Source organism: Salvelinus alpinus, chromosome 1 (assembly GCF_045679555.1).
Source record: "Salvelinus alpinus chromosome 1, SLU_Salpinus.1, whole genome shotgun sequence".
NCBI classification, from domain to species: domain Eukaryota; kingdom Metazoa; phylum Chordata; class Actinopteri; order Salmoniformes; family Salmonidae; genus Salvelinus; species Salvelinus alpinus.
This window is the reverse complement of record NC_092086.1, coordinates 47,640,536-47,662,738: the sequence shown is the minus strand read 5'-3', so window position 1 is coordinate 47,662,738 and position 22,203 is coordinate 47,640,536. Positions and strand designations below refer to the sequence as shown.

The following is a 22,203-nucleotide window of genomic DNA, read 5'->3' as shown; positions in this document are numbered from 1 at the left end:
GTTTACGTAACCTGTTCTTGCAAAATTCACCCTCTTGCAGGATGTGCAAATTGCATGTAATTAGTGTACATGAATGAGGCTGTGTAACAAAATGTTGTTTCACAATTAGAACGGAGTAATATTAGAGAGCTCCGGGACAATACGTTTTGTTATTCAATGCATTATTTTTTGTCTTCTCTGTGGAACTGTTGGTTCCTCACAAGTTCTTATTATTGTGTCAACATAAGATATTATCATAACCTTATTTTTTGGCAAGTCCTAAATAATAAGAAGAACAAATGCTTTCTATGATCTTTGAGAAAGAAAATTGGAACTAGGTGAAGGATGTAGATACAGGACCATTAACTATTGTACAGTTATGTTGAATCTCACTTAATGTTAAATAAAAAGTATCAGATACCCGTCTTATTATTATTTGGCTCCCGAGTGGTGCAGCCGTCTAAGGCACTGCATCTCAGTGCAACAGGCGTCACTATAGTACCTGGTTCGAATCCAGGCTGTATCACATCCGGCCATGATTGGGAGTCCCATAGGGCGGCGCACAATTGGCCCAGCATCGTCCGGGTTTGGCCATCATTGTAAATAAGAATTTATTCTTAACTGACTTGCCTAGTTAAATAAAGGTTCAATTTAAAAAAATTGCCCTGATACTAAATTTAATTAAACAGGATGTTGAACAATCAAAATCATTGTCATTCCAGTTTACCATACCACCTGTTTGATAAAGTAACAAAAAAGTGGTGCATTCTTTACTAAAGAGCACACTGCATTCGCACATACTTTAAAAATGTAATATAAACACAATAGTGGAATGGGATACATATCTCAGCAACATTTACACATCCAGTATTTAGTTTTGGCTCAGTGGGAATTATTATTACTGATTCACAGGCATATGGTCACTGGCAACAAAGTGTTTGTAAATTTACAAAGACCTGGGGATTTCTTGGCACTGAATATGAATGAACAAGGGTAGCTGGAATCAGTAGGAATTCTGCAGTATTTCTCCAGGGATGTTTCAGGTAGACAACATGTGGGAATGCTCTTTGATACAGTATGAATGAGTCAGAGGCCAGTAATCTGTCTTAAAGCTTTTCTACCTCCTCCAATTTGTGATCGATGATCAAGTCATGACCCTGAAATTTGAAGTAGCCCAAGAACTTCTTCTTTTGAAGCATCAGTGGAAACCACAGAATATCGTCAACCCACATTTGACTGAAGGGTATCTTGTCCGAGTCGAACCACTGCGGCCGCATCTCTATAAGAGAAAAGATATAAGTTAGTGAACTTCGTCAGACATCAGTCTAAGAAATTTCCATAAAAAGGCACGTAGTATAGGGTCAGCAGTTTTTTCCAGGAAAACTATGGGGTCTATGATTATAGCCTGTTGGGCTATGAGTTTATCCTGGTCACAAACCAGGCCCTAAATAGAATGCATGAGATTGAGAATAAATACCATCTGACTCTGTTGGCTCCCCGTTGTAGTTGTCAGCTCGGAAAACATGGACATCAAGCAGCTCCGTTTCTCCGATGAATTCAAATTTGATATTTCCAATCTTATCAAGTGCATCCACTGTGAGGCCACTTTCCTCCAGCAGTTCTCTGGAGAAAAAAACCCCAGTTTGTAAGTAGAGAAAGTAGCAGGAAAGTGTGTCGCTTTCAGACCAGAGTAGGAAAAACTAGATAGTAGACCTCAGATAACAGGCAATAATCAGACCATGCCTACTGTAACATCACAATATGACATTTATGGGGGTATGTAGTATCAGATGCTGCCCAGTGCTGGAATCTGTTAACATGATTTTACATGCAAATTATTAAACCAAATAGTAGGGAAACCTTTCAAGACATCTACCGAGGACTGCAACCAATCTCACCGCCTGGCAGCCTCTTCAATAGTCTCCCCAGGTTGGACTTTGCCACCAAACCCATTCCACTTCCCTGCTCCGAACCCTCTCTTCTTCATGCCCAGCAGCACCCGTCCAGGCTGCACCACCAGCACCAGGGTCAGCAGCTTCTTGGTAAACATTGTACCTGTAATATACATAATCAGTAGACCACAATCCATGGATGACCTCACTCTCTTGGTTTCATCGAAGCTACAGTATCTCTAGAGATGACACATTGCAGATTATTGAGAAGCATTCTGTCATGTTATTTTCTGCCAAAACACTATTGTAAGAGTTCTGGTATGCAAGAAGACATCACAGCAGTGCACAGCAGCAAACTTAAACAAGTCGCCTTTTATTGCATTCTTCAAGTAGACTAGAAGTTAAACTCCATGCAAGTAACTTGCCTTTATAGCAACTTTTAGGTTGTCAATCTAGTCCTTTAAAATGGTTTTCGTAGTTTAGAGTTATACAGAATAAATAACGAATTTCTCCAATCCCGCGTTGACAGTGGCAAGGCCGGCCATGTGGTCGTATTCAATGTGTCGGGCACTGACCTGTAGCATTCGACATTGATAAAAACAATATAGGATAAAGTTGGTCGTTTTAGTTAAAGATCTGTGAAAATGTGTTACCCTCAAATATTGTCGACTGGAAACAGAAGTATAATGCCACATCATATCAAAACAATTCCATAGCTGGTGATATCAGTCGCTGTAGTATTACGGTAACATCTTTAATTACGCATCCTCATACAATTTAACACGTTTGAAAACAAAATAATTGCCACCCGTTATAACTTCTCCAAAATAAGTCGATCTGCGCAGATTATGTGCATCATTGACGTTCTCGGACACATGAATTAGCTGCGTTCAATTTACCTCGCGCAACGCGCCGGGTTGGCGGATCACGCAGGATTCTAATGTCGCCCTGCAGGACTATCGGGAGACCTAAATCGCGGAGTCGGCTGTCTTTGACTAAATCGAGCGTGTCCAACAAACTCATGTGATCAGGAAGTGCAACTACAAAATCGAACCAAATGCTGTTTGCCAGCAGCATTAGCACATCGTTGCCATTACATTTAGCTAAATAATGTGGTACTCAGTGTTACAAAAATCATATCTACATACCTCTGTACATCTCCTAAAAAAGGCTGCGCATAATCTGAAAGGAAAGAGTACTGCTGATCAGCGCTGGATAGTTCGGCAGCTTAATGACCCCTTTGTGAAGGCCGCCCATGTGCACAACTACCGGTGTAGAAGCGCCTTCAAACTGCTGGAGATTGATGACAAATACAAACTTTTAAAACCCGGATTCAACGTAATAGATTGTGGTGCTACACCGGGTGCTTGGAGCCAGATAGCTGTTCACAGGGTCAACTCAACTGGGGCTAGTGAGTACGTCTTGTATTAACCCAACTGGCAGATTAACACATGACATGCTGTTATAATTAACCTACCAGCCAGGCTAAATATATATTTTCCTGCGTCTGGCATTGTTTTGACTGCCATGTTTATTTGTATTTATTTATCTAACCTTTTATTTTATCAGGGAGTCATACTGAGACCAAGGTCTCTTTAACAGATGAGCCCTGAATTACATAAACCACAGAAAATACGCACAATATAAATAAAATAAACACAAGCAGAAAGAACAACATGGTCATAAAAAACAAACACATTCATCAGTAATACGGTCCTCAATCAGCTTTCTGAATGGACCCAGAGTCACCAGAACATCACATTTAAGAACATTTTGAAGATTGAATGATGTTAGGTACAGTGAGACTTTTTGTAAACGGGCTTTATAAATGAAAACATAGCAATGTGACATCAAAAAGGGACAACCAACTTTCTGGTAGAGAATGCAGTGATGAGTACTAAAATTGTCGCCCGTAATAAAGCATAGTACGCTATGTTAAACGGTATCTAATGGCTTTAATGAAGTGGGAGCTGTGTTCATATAGATGAGGTTGCCATAGTCTAGGAACAATAGGAACGTCAACTTTAGAATCTGCTTTCTACTATTTAGCGAGAGGCAGGACCTATTTCTATAGAAGAAGCCCATTATATTTCTATAGAAGAAGCCCATTATATTTCTATAGAAGAAGCCCATTATATTTCTATAGAAGAAGCCCATTATATTTCTATAGAAGAAGCCCATTATATTTCTATAGAAGAAGCCCATTATATTTCTATAGAAGAAGCCCATTATATTTCTATAGAAGAAGCCCATTATATTTCTATAGAAGAAGCCCATTATATTTCTATAGAAGAAGCCCATTATATTTCTATAGAAGGAGCTTCTTACTAACTCATCAACATGCCTTTTAAAGACAGTTAAAGACCCTGTAAGCAGCGACACGATCCATATGAACACCATCCAAAATATTAGAATCCTTGATTAATCATCAGTTATTTTTATGCGCTCTAGAGAACAACATGTACTTAGTTTTACCTGCATTCAGTAGGCTACTAATTTCAGGGCAATAAAGCTTTTCTGCAATACAATGAAGGCAGACTGTAGCTCAGAGCCTCGTCACCCTTGGGGGCAATAGGATACACAACAGTATCATCGGTGTGCAGGTAAAATATTTTTCGATATTGTTAATGTAAAAAGTACAGGACCCAGAATCAACCCCTATGGTACACCTTTCATAATATCCAGGAAACCTGATTTAACACCATCAGTAGATACACATTAAGTTCTATCTGTCAAGTCATTTATAAACCAGTTACATTCAGCCTGGTCTAGACCACTTGAGGAAAGCCTCTGAATTAGCAGTGAATTATCAACAGTATCAAAAGGTCAATGAAGAGGGCAGCTCAATGTTGCCTTTTATCCATACAGTTAACCACATCATTTATAACTACGCAGCAGAGATGGTGCTATGACCTGGTCTAAAACCCAACTGATGTACATTTAGAATACATTTCAAAGATAAGAAAATTCTTAACTGAGAATTAATCAAGGATTCAAATTTTTTCTCGAGGCAAGAAAGTTTAGAAATAGGCTGATAATTATTTAGGTCACAAGGGTCAACACCTTGGTGAAGTGAGAGTACATGGGCCGCCTTCCAAACCTTGGGGATTGTACCAGATATAATCGTCAGGTTAAACATATGGGTTAATGATTAAGCTACCAGGGGGGCAGAGAGCTGCAGCAGAAATGGATCATGGATCAAGCATATCAGCCCAATCTTAAGCAAGGCATCTAGCACATCACAGATAGTACATTTATTAAATTAAAACCAAGATTCACTACGGGTGCTTTTGAAAATTCACTCTGGATTGCCAGAGAGAGCTCAGAGTGCGCTCTGGGTGTTCATAAATTCAGAGCATTTTCAGATTGTCCGTTTGTAATATTCCAAGCGTTTCGCTCTCGGAGCATTCAGAGTGCACACCGGACGCTCTTGTTGAGGAGTAGGGTTGATCCGAGCGTTCTGACCTCACAGCGGCAGTCAAGCGCCCAAGCTCATTGGCTAAAGTTAGCTAGCAGGCTAGCTACTTTCAGGCATAAATGAGAGAACACCTCACTCTGACCATTTTTCTCACCCTAGCTGAGCTGGTTAGGCTGTTTTTACGGTATTCAGAGTGTTGGAGACTGTAACTGTGCTGCTGTCATCAATTTTAAATACAACTTTTTGCTGAGGTTACTGACACCGGCCATATTCAACGGGTGTTGAGCATTCCAAAATTCATCAGTTATTCTGCGCTCTGGCACACTCAGACGAGAGTGCTCTGAAATCAGAGTAGATCCAACTCAGGGTCAGGAATACAGGATATGGTGGCTAAATCAGAGAAAAAATCCCAGCAACAAATAAGTGTGCATTCTGGTTTATGGGCACATCTACAACCAGTAGCTAACATTTATGGGGAATATAAATATTTAAAGATTGGGACACCATGAAAATAGATTTGACATATGGCCACTCCTCCCCCTTTCTGTAAACTGTCACATCTAAATACATTATAATAATTTATTTCAATGTCTTTATCAGATACGGAACCATTTAACCATGTTTCCTAGAGAACCAGAATGTCAGGACATGAGTCCTGTACCCAAATGTCAATTGTGTCCATTTTTTAAATCATACTTTGCACATTTAGGTACATTAGCCCAAGACCCCTACGGGATTTAAAGTCAGAGGGTGTATTCAGCTCAGTCCCATAAGAGCTAACAGGCATAGGGTCATCTGCAGCTATTTGTTGAGTGAGCTGAGACTTTGCCAAGGTCTCTGGCGAATCTACGTGAGAGCAGAGTAGACAGCATTTGACAGACCACCCTCAAGTCGCTGGATACAGTGGCTAGGGCAGGAACTGGGAGAGCAGTGTTGGCAGAGCTCAGTCCACCCTGATGAAGCTCCCGCCAAAGGAGGTGGCTGCCAATGCTCTATTCTGGGTGTGCACAGGAGTCCTTGGTGTGGCTCTTGTTGCAGGGCTGGAGCTGCTATGGGGGCAGGAGTGTCCCAGGCCTGTCCCGGGGATGGGAGTAGGGAGTGTAACCAAAACTAGCCTGGGAGGGAGGTTGTGGGGGAATTGAGGAGGGTGGTATGGAGGACAGTGTGGCTGATTTATATGAATGATACATGGTGTGGACTGCATCATGTGGTGCACTACCCTCAACAGTATTTTGCTAGACCCTAGGGTAGTGGTCGGTGCAGTGTAGAGCTGGGCTGAGTTGAGGTGGGCCTGGTCTGGTAGAGCTGTGCTGTGATGGGCCAGGTCTGGTTGAGCTGTATTGTGATGGGTCTGGTTGAGCTGTGCTGAGGCGGGCCTGGTCTGGTACCATGGGAGGGAGATTGTAAGGGGAATTGAAGAGGGTGGTGCGGAGGGCAGTGTGGCCGGCGACGCTCCAAACTCTGCATGGGGCTTCTTTGACTGCGTACGGCTTGGGCATAGCTCAGTGTATCTGTATGCAGTTCCTTGGAGAGAAGTGGTAGAGGGTGGTGTGGGGGGGGGGGAGTGTTGCTGGCTGTTCTCCAATCTCTGTGAGGCGCCACCAGATGCAGGCATAAAGGAGCGTCTGATTTGTCTCAGGTAGTTGGTGCCTGTTCTGTTGCTCATGTGAGGTGGACTGGCCACCCAGAGCAACATCCTTTAACGTCCTGGCGAAGGTGGGGACTGTCTCTTTGTACAGGTGTACATTGTCATAAAGACAGTCCAGGCTGAGGGTGGGATGGTGGGTCAGGTGTATGTTGGGCCTTAGCACACAGTCCTGAGAGAGGCTGGCATTTACCCTCTGGATGGTGGCAGGGTGGAAATCTCTCCTCTGGAGCAGGGTAGATATTACTATGTTCGCGAAGGGGAAGATGGTGGAGGCCCTTTCTATCACTCCCCTTAGTGATGTGGCCACTCGCTCCTATTGGACACACAAGTCATTGGTCCCTGTGTGAATGATGATATGGCTGGGGGAGACAAGCTGGGCCACAGTCAAGATCTCCAAAGCTCTCTCTGTTGTGGGGCACCATAACTTTGACACATTTTTATTTGGGAAAAGTTTATTCTGTAATATAAACTTTCCATTTGAGTCCATCATTAATATAATGTCTGGTTTTTCGTCAGGTCTATGAAGGATGGCAGGAGTGATTGGAGAATTACAGGCTGTGGTTTGGGATGGAGTGGTCAGTTGGGTCAGTGCATTGGTTGGTTGGTGTGTCCTGATTCAGCTGTTCTCCTGGTTTTTGTAGGACTCTTTGTAGAGTGGATGGTTGCGGCTGAGAAATTCCTGCCTTAGCTCATATAGCTCCTTCTGCAGGTCGTGTATGTGGCCAGTGTTGACTGCGCTGGACAGTTCCTCTCTAAGTCTACACACTTCCATCCTGAGAGCCTGGTTTTCCTCCAACATTATTCAATGCACACTGCGGCTCCCAAACCTCATCCCTATGCTGAAGCACCAGGCTGATCTCCTCCTCTAGAAGATGCTGTGGTACAGCAGGTGTCACGCGTGAGAGAGGCATGCTCAGGGCTGTGTCTGCTGCAGGCGAGGGAGGAAGAGCGACACTGGGGACTACATACTAGGGCACAGAGGGAGTGGAGGCTGTTGTAGGTAGTGACAGTGGAGAGGTTTTAAGTTCAGCAACAAGATGTTTTATTTGGTCAAAGTAGTGGACAAATTGATCCAAACTGGCCTCCGAACCTTGAACCGTCTCAATGCTGTTATAATAAATATGAATGTTACTTTTGGGGGTGGAATCAATGTACAGTTGCCACATTGTTCTGTTTTTTGACATTTTAAGTTCATTGTTGGTCTTGTGGAGAGCTCTGTGCCAAGCATTAGGATCATTTGTAGAACATCAGTGTGCCATCAGTGAAATTAATTGTCAAGGCTTGACAGTGTTATCCAATGTTCTTTTAGCACAAGAAGCTGTGAAAATGAGTTATGATCGCAGTTCTACACGTCATGACCTCTTGCATGTTTTGTTACTTCCAGATGGAGAATTCCCCCGTGGCACTGTGGTTGGAGTTGACCTTCTGCATATAGCACCTCTAGATGGAGCTCACTTCCTGTCCAATCATGACATCACCGACCCAGTCACACATGCCAAGCTGCTTGAACTTCTCCCTGGTGCCCAGGCTCATGTCATCATGAGTGATATGGCACCCAATGCCAGTGGTTTCAAGGAGATGGACCATGAAAAACTCATCACAATGTCGTTGTCATTGATTGACTTGGCTGAGAAGGTGTTGCAGACTGGTGGCTCTCTGATTTGTAAGTATTGGGACGGGGCATTGGCGCACCAGCTTCAGCAGAAGCTTTCAGCTGTGTTCCGTGACGTCAGGACAGTCAAACCAAAAGCCAGCCGAAAGGAGTCGTCAGAGTTGTTTTTCCTTGCCCGGTCGTACAGAAAAAATAAAATAGTCTGACTGTATATTTTCATGCGTGTTGTAAGCTTTGTTCACCTGCAATGAAAGGCTTGAGGTGCTCAAGCACTTGAGTAGCCCCTCTATTTCTCCTTCATGAATGTACTTTCTGTAAAAATCTATAGTGTTCTATGATATCTTTACCCAACTCATTAAAATCGATGGAGATTCTACAGTGATTTACATTATTCAACATCTACAATTCTTGAAATCTTCCCTGAAATATTTTAAACATACTTTGCAAGTACAAGTCACATCCATACCACATCTGTAAAATCCAACAAGAGATTTGGATCGAGCATGCATTATTCATTTCTCAATTGAGCTGAAATATTTAGCCTACCAGAAGATGGCGCCTTTGAGGTATCAATAAGCTGTGCATTCGCAGGCCAATCATTTCTCCGTATGGGCTGTTTTCATCTTTACCTACAGACAAGGTGATATCAACATCTATGGGCCAGAATGTATTGTATGTATCAAGCCCTTATCATCAGAGCCACCATGTTCCTCAAGTAAATTTCTGTGCACGTCAGAACTATAATTTTTTTCCTTTGTCAGGCGTGTTTGAAGTATTACAAAGTACATTTGGTATTTGTTTGATAATAAATATTCCAGTTTGCCATTTGTAATGCTTATAATCTGTTTTGCCAGCCACGTAGTAACATGTAATCATTCTCTCATTTAGGGCTTATAAAGGGAAAACGGGCTGGATGAAAGAGCCATGGACAGCATGACTAATGAAATGGCTGATGCCACTGAAGCCGTACATTATAAATAGTGTTGGTCTTCGCTCTCAGTGAGCGGGGATGTGCTCTTCAATACATCGTCAGGCTGGCTTTTGAATGCTCTGCTTGAAATGATGTGATTTAGAATTATTTTTGCCAAGTGGAGATTTCCCTCAGGGGGCGGCAGGTAGCCTAGTGGTTAGAGCGTTGGACTAGTAACCGAAAGGTTGCGAGGTCGAATCCCTGAGCTGACGAGGTAAAAATCTGTCATTCTGCCCCTGAACAAGGCAGTTAACCCACTGTCCCTAGGCTGTCATTGAAAATAAGAATTGTTTCTTAACTGGCTTGCCTAGTTAAATAAAGGTAAAATAAATACACAATATACAGAGCTAAATACCTCGGGATGAAGGCCCACAGTAGTGTTGATTTGGCACTTTTTACTTTGCCTGTTTTTCTCTCTTGTCACTGACTACTTCCTGTAATTATATGCCTCTCAGGGTTTGAAAGTACTCTGCTGATTTTACTAGGAACAAAGAAACAAATGTATCAGAACTGTGCAATGGACTGAGAACACAATTAAATGTGATGGGGACAGGAGAAACGGATACAAATGTCCCTTAAAATAGAGAATATGATGAAAAGAACCTCACCATAAAGATCCACATGGAAGATTTCATATATTTGATACCATACATTGGTGGAGGGGCCCTGTCTCCATGATGCTATTATAAACCTTCATACAATTAGCCAGTGAGCTGTGACTTTCAAGCCATGGATACCTCCCTGTTATCTCCTCAGTTATGTGATCGGCAGCTAGATTGTAAAGGGTTGGTTCATTGTTGGCGTATTGGGTTCCACATGACTTGTGTTACACAGTCCACATTACTATTCATTCTATGTACATCAGCCTGCACAAAAATATTAGGTACATGCACGTCAAATCAACCTCGTTTTAAACATTGTCTTCATGGTATCGACCACTGAACTAAACCTTGAACTATGTTTTTCAAATGCCTTGACTTTTCACATCACTGATGACCAAAGACACAAATAATGTCCAGTTAAATGCCTTAGAACAGACTGAATGAGCAAGGCATTTCTATTCAACCTCACTGCCATAAATGAGACTAGCACTGACTATACAAGTTCCACCATAGAGTAGTTGGGAGCCAGTCACCTTTACCATCAAGCATTGTGTGTAGGTAGGAGGAGACATAATAGATTACGTTGTACACTGTGTGAGCTGATATGCTGTCCAGATTTCTTTCCACCTCCGTGGTAACCTCAAGTTCGATTTGTTATTGCTGCTGACACAGAGGTCGTTGTAGTACGATTAACCACAACACATGTGATGGTTTCACCTGCTCCAGCAGGAAAGTGTGCAAGGAACTTCTGAAGTAAACTAGACATGTTTAGAGGCGAAAGGTTAAAGGCCTAACACAATCATAAATAAATACATTGTTTTGGCATTCCATGTTCCAATATTGGTGCATTGCCTTGTTAAGAAGATCCAGATCTTCCTCATAGTCTCCGTGTAGTTTAGGCTAGCTACCTTGTATCTAATCATTTGCTTTTTCATTCTTGTCTTTGAAAAGTTCTCAATTTCCAGCTTCAGGGACATGTTGCGTTTCTGTAGTGTAAATCCACAATACAGATGGTTGTGAAGTGCCTGGAGTTTTACCAGTGCCCTGATATACCGCTTTACCTGCTGCTCATAGCGATGGGTTTAGTATACCAACTATAAGGCATTAATGAGGAATGATTTCAAATTCATAAATAAGGCACAAGGGGGTGTGGTATATGGCCAATATACCATGGCTAAGGGCTGTTCTTGATAAAAGCTGGACAGTTTTATCTCAATCTCTTCATTCAAAGACTCAATCATGGACACTCTTCCTGACAGTTGTGGCTGCTTCCTGATTGTTGTCTCTACCTTCTTGCCCTTTGTGCTGTTGTCTGTGCCCAATAATGTTTGTACCATGTTTTGTGCTGCTACCATGTTGTGTTGCTACCATGCTGTGTTGTCATGTGTTGCTGCCTTGCTATGTTGTTGTCCTAGGTCTCTATTTATGTAGTGTTGTCTCTTGTTGTGATGTGTGTTTTGTCCTATTTTTTTTATTTTTAATCCCAGTCCCCCGTCCCCGCAGGAGGCTTTTTGCCTTTTGGTAGGCCGTCATTGTAAATAAGAATTTTTTCTTAACTGAATTGCCTAGTTAAATATAAGCATTTATAAAATTATGCACGATGCATCATGGTGTGACTGGAAACAACCCTTAGCCGTGGTATATTGGCCATATATCACAAACCCCCGAGGTGCCTTATTGCTATTATAAACTGGTTAGCAAAAAAAAGCTTGGTCGCAAATGGGTCTTCCAAATGGACATTGACCCCAAGCATACTTCCAAAGTTGTGGCAAAATGGCTTAAGGACAACAAAGTCAAGGTTTTGGAGTGGCCATCACACAGCCCTGACCTCAATCCTATAGAAAATGTGTGGGCAGAACTGAAAAAGCATGTGCGAGCAAGGAGGCCTACAAACCTGACTCAGTTACACCAGCTCTGTCAGGAGGAATGGGCCAAAATTCACCCAACTTATTGTGGGAAGCTTGTGGAAGGCTACCCGAAATGTTTGACCCAAGTAAAACAATTTAAAAGCAATGCTACCAAATACTAATTGAGTGTATGTAAACTTCTGACCCACTGGGAATGTGATGAATGAAATAAAAGCTGAAATAAATCCTTCTTTACTATTGTTCTGACATTTCACATTCTTAAAATAAAGTGGTGATCCTAACTGACCTGAAACAGGGAATCTTTACTAGGATTAAATGTCAGGAATTGTGTAAAACTGAGTTTAAATGTATTTGGCTAAGGTGTATGTAAACATCCGACTTCAACTGTACCACAGCTGTCAGCCAATCAGCATTCAGAGCTCAAACCTCCCAGTTTATAAATGGGCATTTTGCTATCTTTACAAACCATGATGTAAAGATAGGCCTACTATTCAATAGATACACGACTTCTGATGCCAGCATTTGTGTTAAGCCATCCCCAAGTATAATGTCTACCAGATGTTTTTCAGAATTGTACAGCCTTTACAAGTTACAAAAGCATGAGACATGTACGTATTGTATGGGTCACAACAAAAGATAACCTCTTAAATTCATATTCTTTTCAAATTGATTTTTCAAGTAGACATTTGACCATATCTTTCAATTGGGGTTTTTCATACTAAATTGTTGAAACAAAACATTATTTTAGCATAGTGCCTAACAGTGTTTTAACATTTCTACTGAATAAAAGCTCTCAACGGTTTAATTTTATTGAATTAATCAACTGCTCTCAGGCTTAGGCTGAATATACTCTACATGAATAAATGCCCTTCAAATTACCACTGAGTTAATATCCTTGTTGAAATCTGATTAAAATCTAAAATTGAGTTTTAGAAGTCTGATTACCCCATGAAATCGAATTTTTAAACCTAATTATGACTTGATTTGCATGTATTTATGGCACCAATGAAATAGTTAGTTCATGTTAATGTATTCATTAAATCTGCTTATTTGGTTTCCTTTAGGCAACCTGTCACTTTCTTTAGGAATGATGACTGAGTATACTTTGTTGAACACATTTCTGGCCATGTTGAAATTAAGTTAATAAAGAAGAAACCTTCTTTAATCCCAATTGTTTGTCCGTTGAAGGAGAAAAATAGTCTGGCCCATTTTGTTTTCTGCTCATTACTTGTTGATCGTCCACTTCGTTTGGTATTCAGATCACATTTTAATATTATTCCCTAAACACTGTGTGCTGCTGACACATATTTAGATGCAATCCTACAATCCCTTTGCACTTGTTACTGCTGTTGCTGAAAGGGCTAGGCATAATGCCTTGCGGGTTAATTTACCTTTGTGGAGACAGCTGGTGGCTTGTATGTAAATAGTAGCCAATTAAGCTAAAAAATAAAAATAATCATTTTGGAGGGACTATAAATTCCTTCAAATTCAATTATGGAAATGAGATCACCTCTTTAATCATCTTGCTTGTGAACAAACTTCCACCGCTTTAGAGGAACTGTTTGAAGTTAACTTTCTAATGTGTTTCCTTTCTTTCAGGCAGCACTAGGGATTTCCAACAAACTTTCTCATGGATTGTGGTGGAAATGTATTCCCACAGGGATTGTTAATAGATGTAGCGACCTGGCTCCGTCAGCAATGAGTTAATTTGCTTTTATGCTAAACGCCTGCATCCTGGAGATTAGGAGCCTCTCTTTTAGTGGTTAAATTCAGGAAGGGGCTTGGGCCTGAATGTAAAGTGATGTTGTCTGCAGTCATTTGAGTTCAGAGTTGGATGACACATGAGAAATTGGTGCTTGTCAAGTTAGGATTCGGTCTTTAGAGAAGGACTAAGGAAGTTGCCAACCGAGCATTGCATGCAGATCCTGACACTTGGCTATTATTTATTAAAGGATTACCTTTGCTTAACAAAATGTGAAACCTGTGACGTGAAAACAGTAAAAACAAAAGTACATTTCCAGGAAACAGTATGTATTTTCTAGTCACCTCATCTTACTTTGACACAGCAGAAAAACACTAACTTTGGAGCATCGATTCACAGTGCTCACGTCTGTATGCCATCAAAGAAAGAGTAAGATCAAATGTGGCTGCATTAGAACAACACAGCGGACTCAATAATCAGTTCACTGCATCAGGATGCTGCATTCACTTCTTGGAAGAAGAAAGGGAGGAAGTTAAACTACATTACCAACACACACCCCCTCGCTTGTTGAATAGACTTTTAGGCCATTATCCACTTATCCAATTGTATAAGCAAGCACAAATTATGGTTGACTGGCCAAGCATTCATAACTGCACTGACAGTTAAATGAACTTGAAATTGACATTTTACACATTTAGCAGATGCTCTTATCCAGAAATGTCTTGATGTATGTTTGTCTTTCTTTGTGTTATCAATGACACTTACAGTTCATAGCTTTGATGGTTCAGCTACACCAATTGACACAGGGACACTGAGAGACTTGTCTGCAAACATCTAGGTGCAGGCCCTCCTGAAGGATGTGGGAGGGTACAATGAGGCATGCAATTGAATATTCATACCTGTTCAGGCATTAGGTTGCCAATATACAACAGTATGTGCTTAAGTAGCTCTCTCTACACCATGAAGTCTTGAAATTAGGCAAAAGGCTTCAGACAGGTGTCCAAACTTCATTCTTCAATTCGACATTTCTCTTTCTAGCATACATGTTCACAATTACACCCGTCCGGGAGTAGTCAAGGGTTAGCTCTCCTCATCAGCTGTCTCCCAGGCTAGTCTAAGGCAGATCAATTGAATTCCATCTTGGAGAGTAGGAGGAGATAAAGAGACGGAGGGCAGTTTCTCCTTTAATTCAGGTAGTATCTGAAACCCCATATATGTTCTTACTGTATAAAGTACCTATACGCCACATGGACTTCCATACAGTCCCCTTAGAAGTTTCTGTTTTAATTGCATGGCAGTTTGACAGAGCTATTAGGATCCTTTGCCGTGGACCAATTATTCCTTTCATTTAATTAACTTGTCAAGGGACAGGTGTGTAACTGGTTTCTGGGGTTGCAGGGCTGGATCGCAGGCTGGTGGACAGTGTAAATGAGAAGTTACTGCCGGAATGGAGCGTGTGGTGAGACAGATGGTGCAAGGGCTAGTTCTGGGGCATCTTGCTTCGTTATCTGTCAGACAGGGGAAATTATTTGGATCCCACTACATGGAAAACATGGGAGATGTTGATGATTTATTCACAGAAACGGACCAAGTACATTTATTATCTACACTTTCTAACTATCTCCTACAAATTAGCTCATGACATGTAATTTGAACATGATATAGAACGGACCTCTCAGGGTAAGCACTAAAATATTTGAACAAATATATTTATTCTAACCCTGACTGATTTGTAAGTAAGTGTACAGTTGAAAATATTCCTGTTTAAAATTTACTGATGATGGTTAAGGGAACTTGTTTTTTCCCCAAAGAATATTATTGACAAATCACTGAAGCGTACAAATGTTCATCCCCTTCATACCTTCATGCCAAGTCTTAATTGCTATAAATGATCCCTGCATGTCAAATCCAAACCTTTGAAGACAAATTCCCTCACTTTGCATCATTGGTTATAGCTGGATGCCCTCCTGGATTACTTTGGAACTCAGTGTAAACTAGGGAGTCTTTTGGACTACATGTAGTCATTCATCTCTCTAAGGATGCTGAAGGCAGAGTTTGACACAACACTACAGTAAGTTCCACTATATGGCCCGAATCAGTATAGAGAGGTGTATGTTGTAACAGCCTCCCCTGTGTTTATGGAGGGGTGTTGGTTTTTAAACCGTTCTGACTGGCTGTCTGGAGAACCAGAGAGCTCCCACGGTGCTCTGCTGGTCATTCCTGTTGACTCACCTTTGGTGATAGTTCTTAGGCTAGCAGCAGGAGACAAGACTTTTTGGTAAGACATCTAACATTTCTCTCAGAATGGAAAGCAGCAGAAGGTCTACAAATGAAGGGGGGAAAACGAAGCTGTTACACAACAGCTTTGAATTATACATGTGACCTGTTTTAAATGACACGTTGGTCTTGTTTAGCTGTGATTTGTTTTAAGATTTGCATTTCTGAGGTACAGCACTTCACTTGAATCAGATTTGAATTTAAACATGGAATGACCGATTTTTCTTCAGAATCAGAATGTGTCAGAATGTGCCAACCCCATAGGATATGCAGTACCAGTTTGTCATCACTAACGGCATATGGCTCAATATGAAGAAGTAAAAAAACAAGTTGCACATCGCTACTTTATTCACCCGATGTTTAACCAAATGGAGCATTTAATTAAGGTTAATCTGTCTTTCGCATTGCCTCTGCCAAATATATTTTGATACATTTGCAAAGAGGAAAAGGGTGTAACTGCAAATGACTACGTAATCTTGATGTATATTTGACGTAAAATAAATAAAACATGCAGAGAAATTAAATTTCAAACCCGTTTTATCCTCGGGAAAATAATCAACTGGTGTTTAATAAGATATTCTGAAAGTGTTTATATACAGAGTGGCATAAACATGATTTGCTCAGGGATGTTTCTTGTTTTGTCTAATTGCCACAGGAACTTACAAAAAAGGCATTTGCTTTGGCTTTGAAGTTCGCTTGCTAACAATCTAAGGCATGATCTTAATGTTTATGAAATCTTTGAAAACTTTTTCATCCCATAAAAAACATTTACTGTATCTGCTCCACAGCATCCAGCACCATACTGCAGCATCCAGCACCATACTGCAGCATCCAGCACCATACTGCAGCATCCAGCACCATACTGCAGCATCCAGCACCATACTGCAGCATCCAGCACCATACCGCAGCATCCAGCACCATACCGCAGCATCCAGCACCATACCGCAGCATCCAGCACCATACCGCAGCATCCAGCACCATACTGCAGCATCCAGCACCATACTGCAGCATCCAGCACCATATATTTTCTAATGAATTTGTTTATTGCTGCCAATCATATAGTGAGAAGAAGGGGTTTAAAAATGACAGGATAAACAGAATTTACACTGACTGTCTTTTCATCTTTTCAATGGAAATTGGCTAATTAGCTAGGCCTTTCCATTCCAGCCATGCAGAGTTCATAGCTTTGAAGATAGTTGACATCGAATTGCTCTCTCGTGGCACTGGGAGTATAGAAATCAAGAGGCCACTGTAGGTGTATCATGTAATTGATGCTCTCAAAGCAACTCTTTCATTTAGACTATTCTGATGAGTGTTCAATCCAACATCTATTTGACAAGGGACTATCTGGGTTGGGGGAATCGAACATAGGAAAAGTTTTGACTTTTTTTAACACAACAAGTTGAGTAGACAAATGACCGTTTCCTTTTATCCTACATTAGAGAGAATGATGCCTGCATTCACTCAGGAAAGGTTGTCTGAGATGGCACATTCTTCCATTAGGGTTAAGATGAACTATTATTCTCAGCTCAAACGTTAAGAATAATTACTAATTACATTGAACTTTAAAGTTTAAGACATGTAATCGATTGTCAAGAGAAATTAAGGGGCTGCCGAACACTCAGAAATGCCAGGAATGAGCTGGATGAGAATCAAACCAGTCTCTCACTCAAGGGAATCAACCTGAAGCCCTTACTGAGGAATCCAGATATCCCTCCTAAAGGCACAATCTGTTATTTCAACAGGTTGATCCTGCTGGTATATATATCACTAAGTTGCCATTGAACAGTGGGAAATCTTACAGATTGTGCCTTTAAATCACAGCTTAACAGAACACTGTTGGTGATAGTCAATGACAACTGGCAAGTCAAATGAGCTTGCCTTTGCATCGCACATGAGAGTTATAAAGTTGTGAACATTATTTACATTCAGGGCATTAACCATATTGCTGCATTATTTATAAGGCAAGTCATTCATTAATGCGTATGGATATGAACCTATGGATGATATAGAGTGATGTAAATCTGTGGTATAATGGACAAAAAGGACAATATAGGAATACGGTGGAATCATATTACCCAGGCTCCGATGCCCGCCGCATGTGGCAGGGGCTACAGCTAATACGGGTTACAAACGAAGACCCAACTGTGATCTGCCCAACGATGCCTCTCTACCAGACGAACACAGTGCATGTTATGTACGCTTTGACAACGACAACATCGTGCTGGGTGTGAGGGCCGTCACCGACCCAGAGGATTGGGTAATCTCACTCTCCGATGCCGATGTGTGAAAGGTCTTTAATCAGGTTAACAGCCGCAAGGCCGCAGGGCCCGACGATATTCCAGGGTGCGATCTCAGAGCATGCGCAGAACAGCTGGCAGGCATATTCACAGTCATTTTCAACCTCTCCTTGTCCCAGTCTGTAAACCCCACATGTTTTAAGATGACCGCCATCATTCCCGTGTCCAAGAACTCTAAGGCTTCATGCTACAACGACTACTGCCCTGTAGCACTCACTTCTGTAAACATGAAGTGCTTTGAGAGGCTGGTTATGGCACACATTAACTCCACCATCACAAACACACTAGACCCACTACAATTTGCATCCTGCCCCAACAGATCCATAGATGACGCAATCTCAATTGCTCTCCACACTGCCCTCACCCACCTGTATAAGAGTAATACTTATGTGAGAATTCTGTTCATTGACTAGAGCTCAGCGTTCAACACCATTGTCCACTCCAAGCTCATTACCAAGCTTAGGACTTAGGGTCTGAACACCTCCCTCTGCAACTGGATCCTAGACTTCCTGACGGGCCTACCCCAGGTGGTGAGGGTAGGCAACATCACCTCCACCACACTGACTCGCAACTCAGGGGCCCTACAGGGCTGTGTGCTTAGTCCCCTCCTGTACTGCCTGTTCACCCAGGACTGATTGGCCACGCAAGACTCCAACACCATCATCAAGTTTGCTGATGACACGACGGTGGTAGGCCTGATCACTGGAGATGATGAGTCAGCCTATAGGGGGGGGGGGGGGGGGGGGTCAGTGACCTGGCAGTGTGGTGCCAGAACAACAACCTCTCCCTCAATGTCAGTAAGACCAATTAGCTGATCGTGGACTACATCGATGGGGCCACAGTGGAGCAGGTTGAGAGTTTCAAGCGCCTGTTCCTCCTCAGGAGGTTGGTAAAGTTTGGCTTGGGCCCTCAAATTCTCAATAAGTTCTACAGCTGTACCTTTGAGAGTATTTGGCTGCCACACTGCCTGATATGGCAATAGCACGGCCGTGCTCCCTGCCATCCAGGACATATATATCAAGCAGTGTGGTAGGAAGGCCCAGGAAATCGTGAAAGACTCTAACCACCAAGCCATAGACTATTCTCTATGCTTCCGCACGGCAAGTGGTACCGGTGCATCAAGTCTGACACCAACAGGCTCCTGAACAGCTTCTATTCCCAAGCAGTAAGACTGATAAATAGCTAACAAAATAGCTACACAGACTATCTGAGTTAACCTTGTATCCTTATTGACCTTTTACTTTTGCACTGTCTCTATGCACACTCACAGGGCCCTACACACTCACAGAGCCCTACACACTCACAGGGCCCTACACACTCACAGGGCCCTACACACTCACAGGGCCATACACACTCACAGAGCCCTACACACTCACAGGGCCCTACACACTCACATGGCCCTACACACTCACAGAGCCCTACACACTCACAGGGCCCTACACACTCACAGAGCCCTACACACTCACAGGGCCCTACACACTCACAGAGCCCTACACACTCACAGAGCCTGCACACCCAGGGCCCTGCAGGGCCCTATACACACACACACACACACACACACACACACACACACACACACACACACACACACACACACACACACACACACACACACACACACACACACACACACACACACACACACACACACACACACACACACTCACTCCATCATCTGCTCACTAACACATACATTTATACTGACTCCACACACACACACACACACACACACACACACACACACACACACACACACACACACACACACACACACACACACACACACACACACACACACACACACACACACACACACACACACACACACACACACACACACACACAAGCTGCTGTTACTCTGTTTATCTTATATCCTGTTGGCTAGTCACCTTACCCCTATACATATCTACCTCCATCACTCCAGTATCCCTGTCACCTTACCCCTATACATATCTACCTCCATCACTCCAGTATCCCTGTCACCTTACCCCTATACATATCTACCTCCATCACTCCAGTATCCCTGTCACCTTACCCCTATACATATCTACCTCCATCACTACAGTATCCCTGCACATTGTAAATATGGTATTGGAACTGACCCTGTATGCTTATTTACTTACTTATTGTGTTCTTCATATTTCTTCTTATTTCTCGTGTTTTTCCTTCTAGTATTACATTGTTATTGATTACTACATTTTGGGGTTCGCAAGAAAGGCATTTCACTGTACTTGTCCATGTGACATTAACACTTGAAACTAATGTTCTTAGTTATGTCACTATTTGTCTGAGTCAAGGGGGCACAATTAGTATGTATGTTCTGATGCCAGAAAGCCATCGCTTTGTTTTCCTCCATTGTGAGAGGTGTCGTTAGGTAGACTTTTTGATTTGACAAAGGTTTTGGCTCCAGCGACTGACATTGAGATCGCTCCGTACTTCTCTCCATCTGGAAGGATGATCAAAGACAATCTGTTGTTCGGACTTCAATTAGACCCCACAGACTTGTTACACTCTATGCTGTGCAATGCACACTGCTAACTGGTGGTGAGACTAAAAAGCTAAACTGTAATTCTACTGCTGTGAAACAACAAGTGAAAGCCTCTACAGGCAATGAGTACCGCTGGGAATGGTGTTTGATATTTCCCCTTCATTAAAGAGAAGTTTGCTGAGTCCTCGAGGGGGGAAAAAGCTGCCAATACTTTCCACACAATAAATGGTTTCCACAAGCTGCCTCAAACTCTGGTGAAAAGCTCCCTAGCTCTTTGGAACCAGCACCATGTCTATCAAAGACACATGTGATGAAGAAATTGGGCTTGGAGAATCTCTCGTTTCAGCAGTATTCTCAAAGACTTTGGGTTCTGAGATAGCTCTGTTTTAAAAATAAATAAATAATGCTGTCCTCGTGTCCCAAAAGCCTTTGTGATTCTAAGCTTTTACAGCTGTAATTGAATGGTATTCCTTTAATGAATTTTAGCAAAAGGAAAAACATTTATCAAAAATACTTGACAGAAATAAATAATTGTTAATGCATTATTTTTAATGAAATAAACCAGTTATTATTTTGGTCTATTTTATAAAAGTTACATTTACTTTAATGTGCAAGGTATCTCTACGATAGCCTGTTTTAATTCATATCCTGCCCTTCTCGGAACTGAATTATCTACTATATACTCTCTTTATCTTGACACAATTATCCAAATGATGTGGCAAAGTTAGATACAATGTCACGACTTCCTCCGAAGTCGGCTCCTCTCCTTGTTCGGGAAGCGTTCGGCGATCGACGTCACCGGCTTTCTAGCCATCGCCGCTCCATTTTTCATATATCCATTTGTCTTGTCTTGCTAAGGTAACTGAGCTAAACGACTACCGCCCCGTAGCACTCACTTCCGTCATCATGAAGTGCTTTGAGAGACTAGTCAAGGACCATATCACCTCCACCTCCACCCTACCTGACACCCTAGACCCACTCCAATTTGCTTACCGACCCAATAGGTCCACAGACGACGCAATCGCAACCACACTGCACACTGCACACTGCCCTAACCCATCTGGACAAGAGGAATACCTATGTGAGAATGCTGTTCATCGACTAGAGCTCAGCATTTAACACCATAGTACCCTCCAAACTCGTCATCAAGATCAAGACCCTGGTTCTCGACCCCGCCCTGTGCAACTGGGTACTGGACTTCCTGACGGGCCGCCCCCAGGTGGTGAGGGTAGGTAACAACATCTCCACCCCGCTGATCCTCAACACTGGGGCCCCACAAGGGTGCGTTCTGAGCCCTCTCCTGTACTCCCTGTTCACCCACGACTGCGTGGCCATGCACGCCTCCAACTCAATCATCAAGTTTGCGGACGACACTACAGTGGTAGGCTTGATTACCAACAACGACGAGACGGCCTACAGGGAGGAGGTGAGGGCCCTCGGAGTGTGG

General features: G+C 42.3%; 2 protein-coding genes across 4 annotated transcripts; one reads left to right on the top strand and one right to left on the bottom strand.

Moving 5' to 3' along the window:
• Window positions 1-639: 639 nt before the first annotated feature.
• nudt1 (nudix (nucleoside diphosphate linked moiety X)-type motif 1) lies at window positions 640-3,155 on the bottom strand. Of its 3 annotated transcripts, none has more exons than XM_071405759.1 (4): window positions 3,020-3,155; window positions 1,878-2,034; window positions 1,457-1,602; window positions 640-1,258 (listed from the first exon to the last, which is right to left on the bottom strand). In XM_071405759.1, the coding sequence occupies exons 1-4, from the start codon at window positions 3,027-3,029 to the stop codon at window positions 1,086-1,088; spliced, it is 486 nt and encodes a 161-aa protein (XP_071261860.1). In that variant the 5' UTR covers window positions 3,030-3,155; the 3' UTR covers window positions 640-1,085. The 3 variants fall into 3 exon arrangements, with proteins under 3 accessions (XP_071261860.1, XP_071261867.1, XP_071261878.1); XM_071405766.1 differs by lacking the exon at window positions 3,020-3,155 and adding an exon at window positions 2,297-2,710; XM_071405777.1 differs by lacking the exon at window positions 3,020-3,155 and adding an exon at window positions 2,525-2,665.
• Window positions 2,794-8,925, top strand: LOC139578317 (rRNA methyltransferase 2, mitochondrial-like). The gene is made up of 2 exons (XM_071405747.1): window positions 2,794-3,282; window positions 8,322-8,925. The coding sequence occupies exons 1-2, from the start codon at window positions 2,982-2,984 to the stop codon at window positions 8,753-8,755; spliced, it is 735 nt and encodes a 244-aa protein (XP_071261848.1). The 5' UTR covers window positions 2,794-2,981; the 3' UTR covers window positions 8,756-8,925.
• The last annotated feature ends 13,278 nt before the right edge of the window (window positions 8,926-22,203 follow it).

What these genes read in the sequence shown, in the direction of transcription:
- nudt1 (XM_071405759.1), bottom strand. An exon ending in ATTGAAGAGGCTGCCAGGCG is followed by an intron (nt 1,603 to 1,877) that starts GTGAGATTGGTT and finishes TTTTTTCTCCAG; the next exon opens with AGAACTGCTGGAGGAAAGTG. An exon ending in GGAGCCAACAGAGTCAGATG is followed by an intron (nt 1,259 to 1,456) that starts GTATTTATTCTC and finishes TTTCTCTTATAG; the next exon opens with AGATGCGGCCGCAGTGGTTC.
- LOC139578317 (XM_071405747.1), top strand. Translation starts at nt 2,982, where the DNA reads ATGTGGTACTCAGTGTTACAAAAATCATATCTACATACCTCTGTACAT. An exon ending in GGTCAACTCAACTGGGGCTA is followed by an intron (nt 3,283 to 8,321) that starts GTGAGTACGTCT and finishes TGTTACTTCCAG; the next exon opens with ATGGAGAATTCCCCCGTGGC.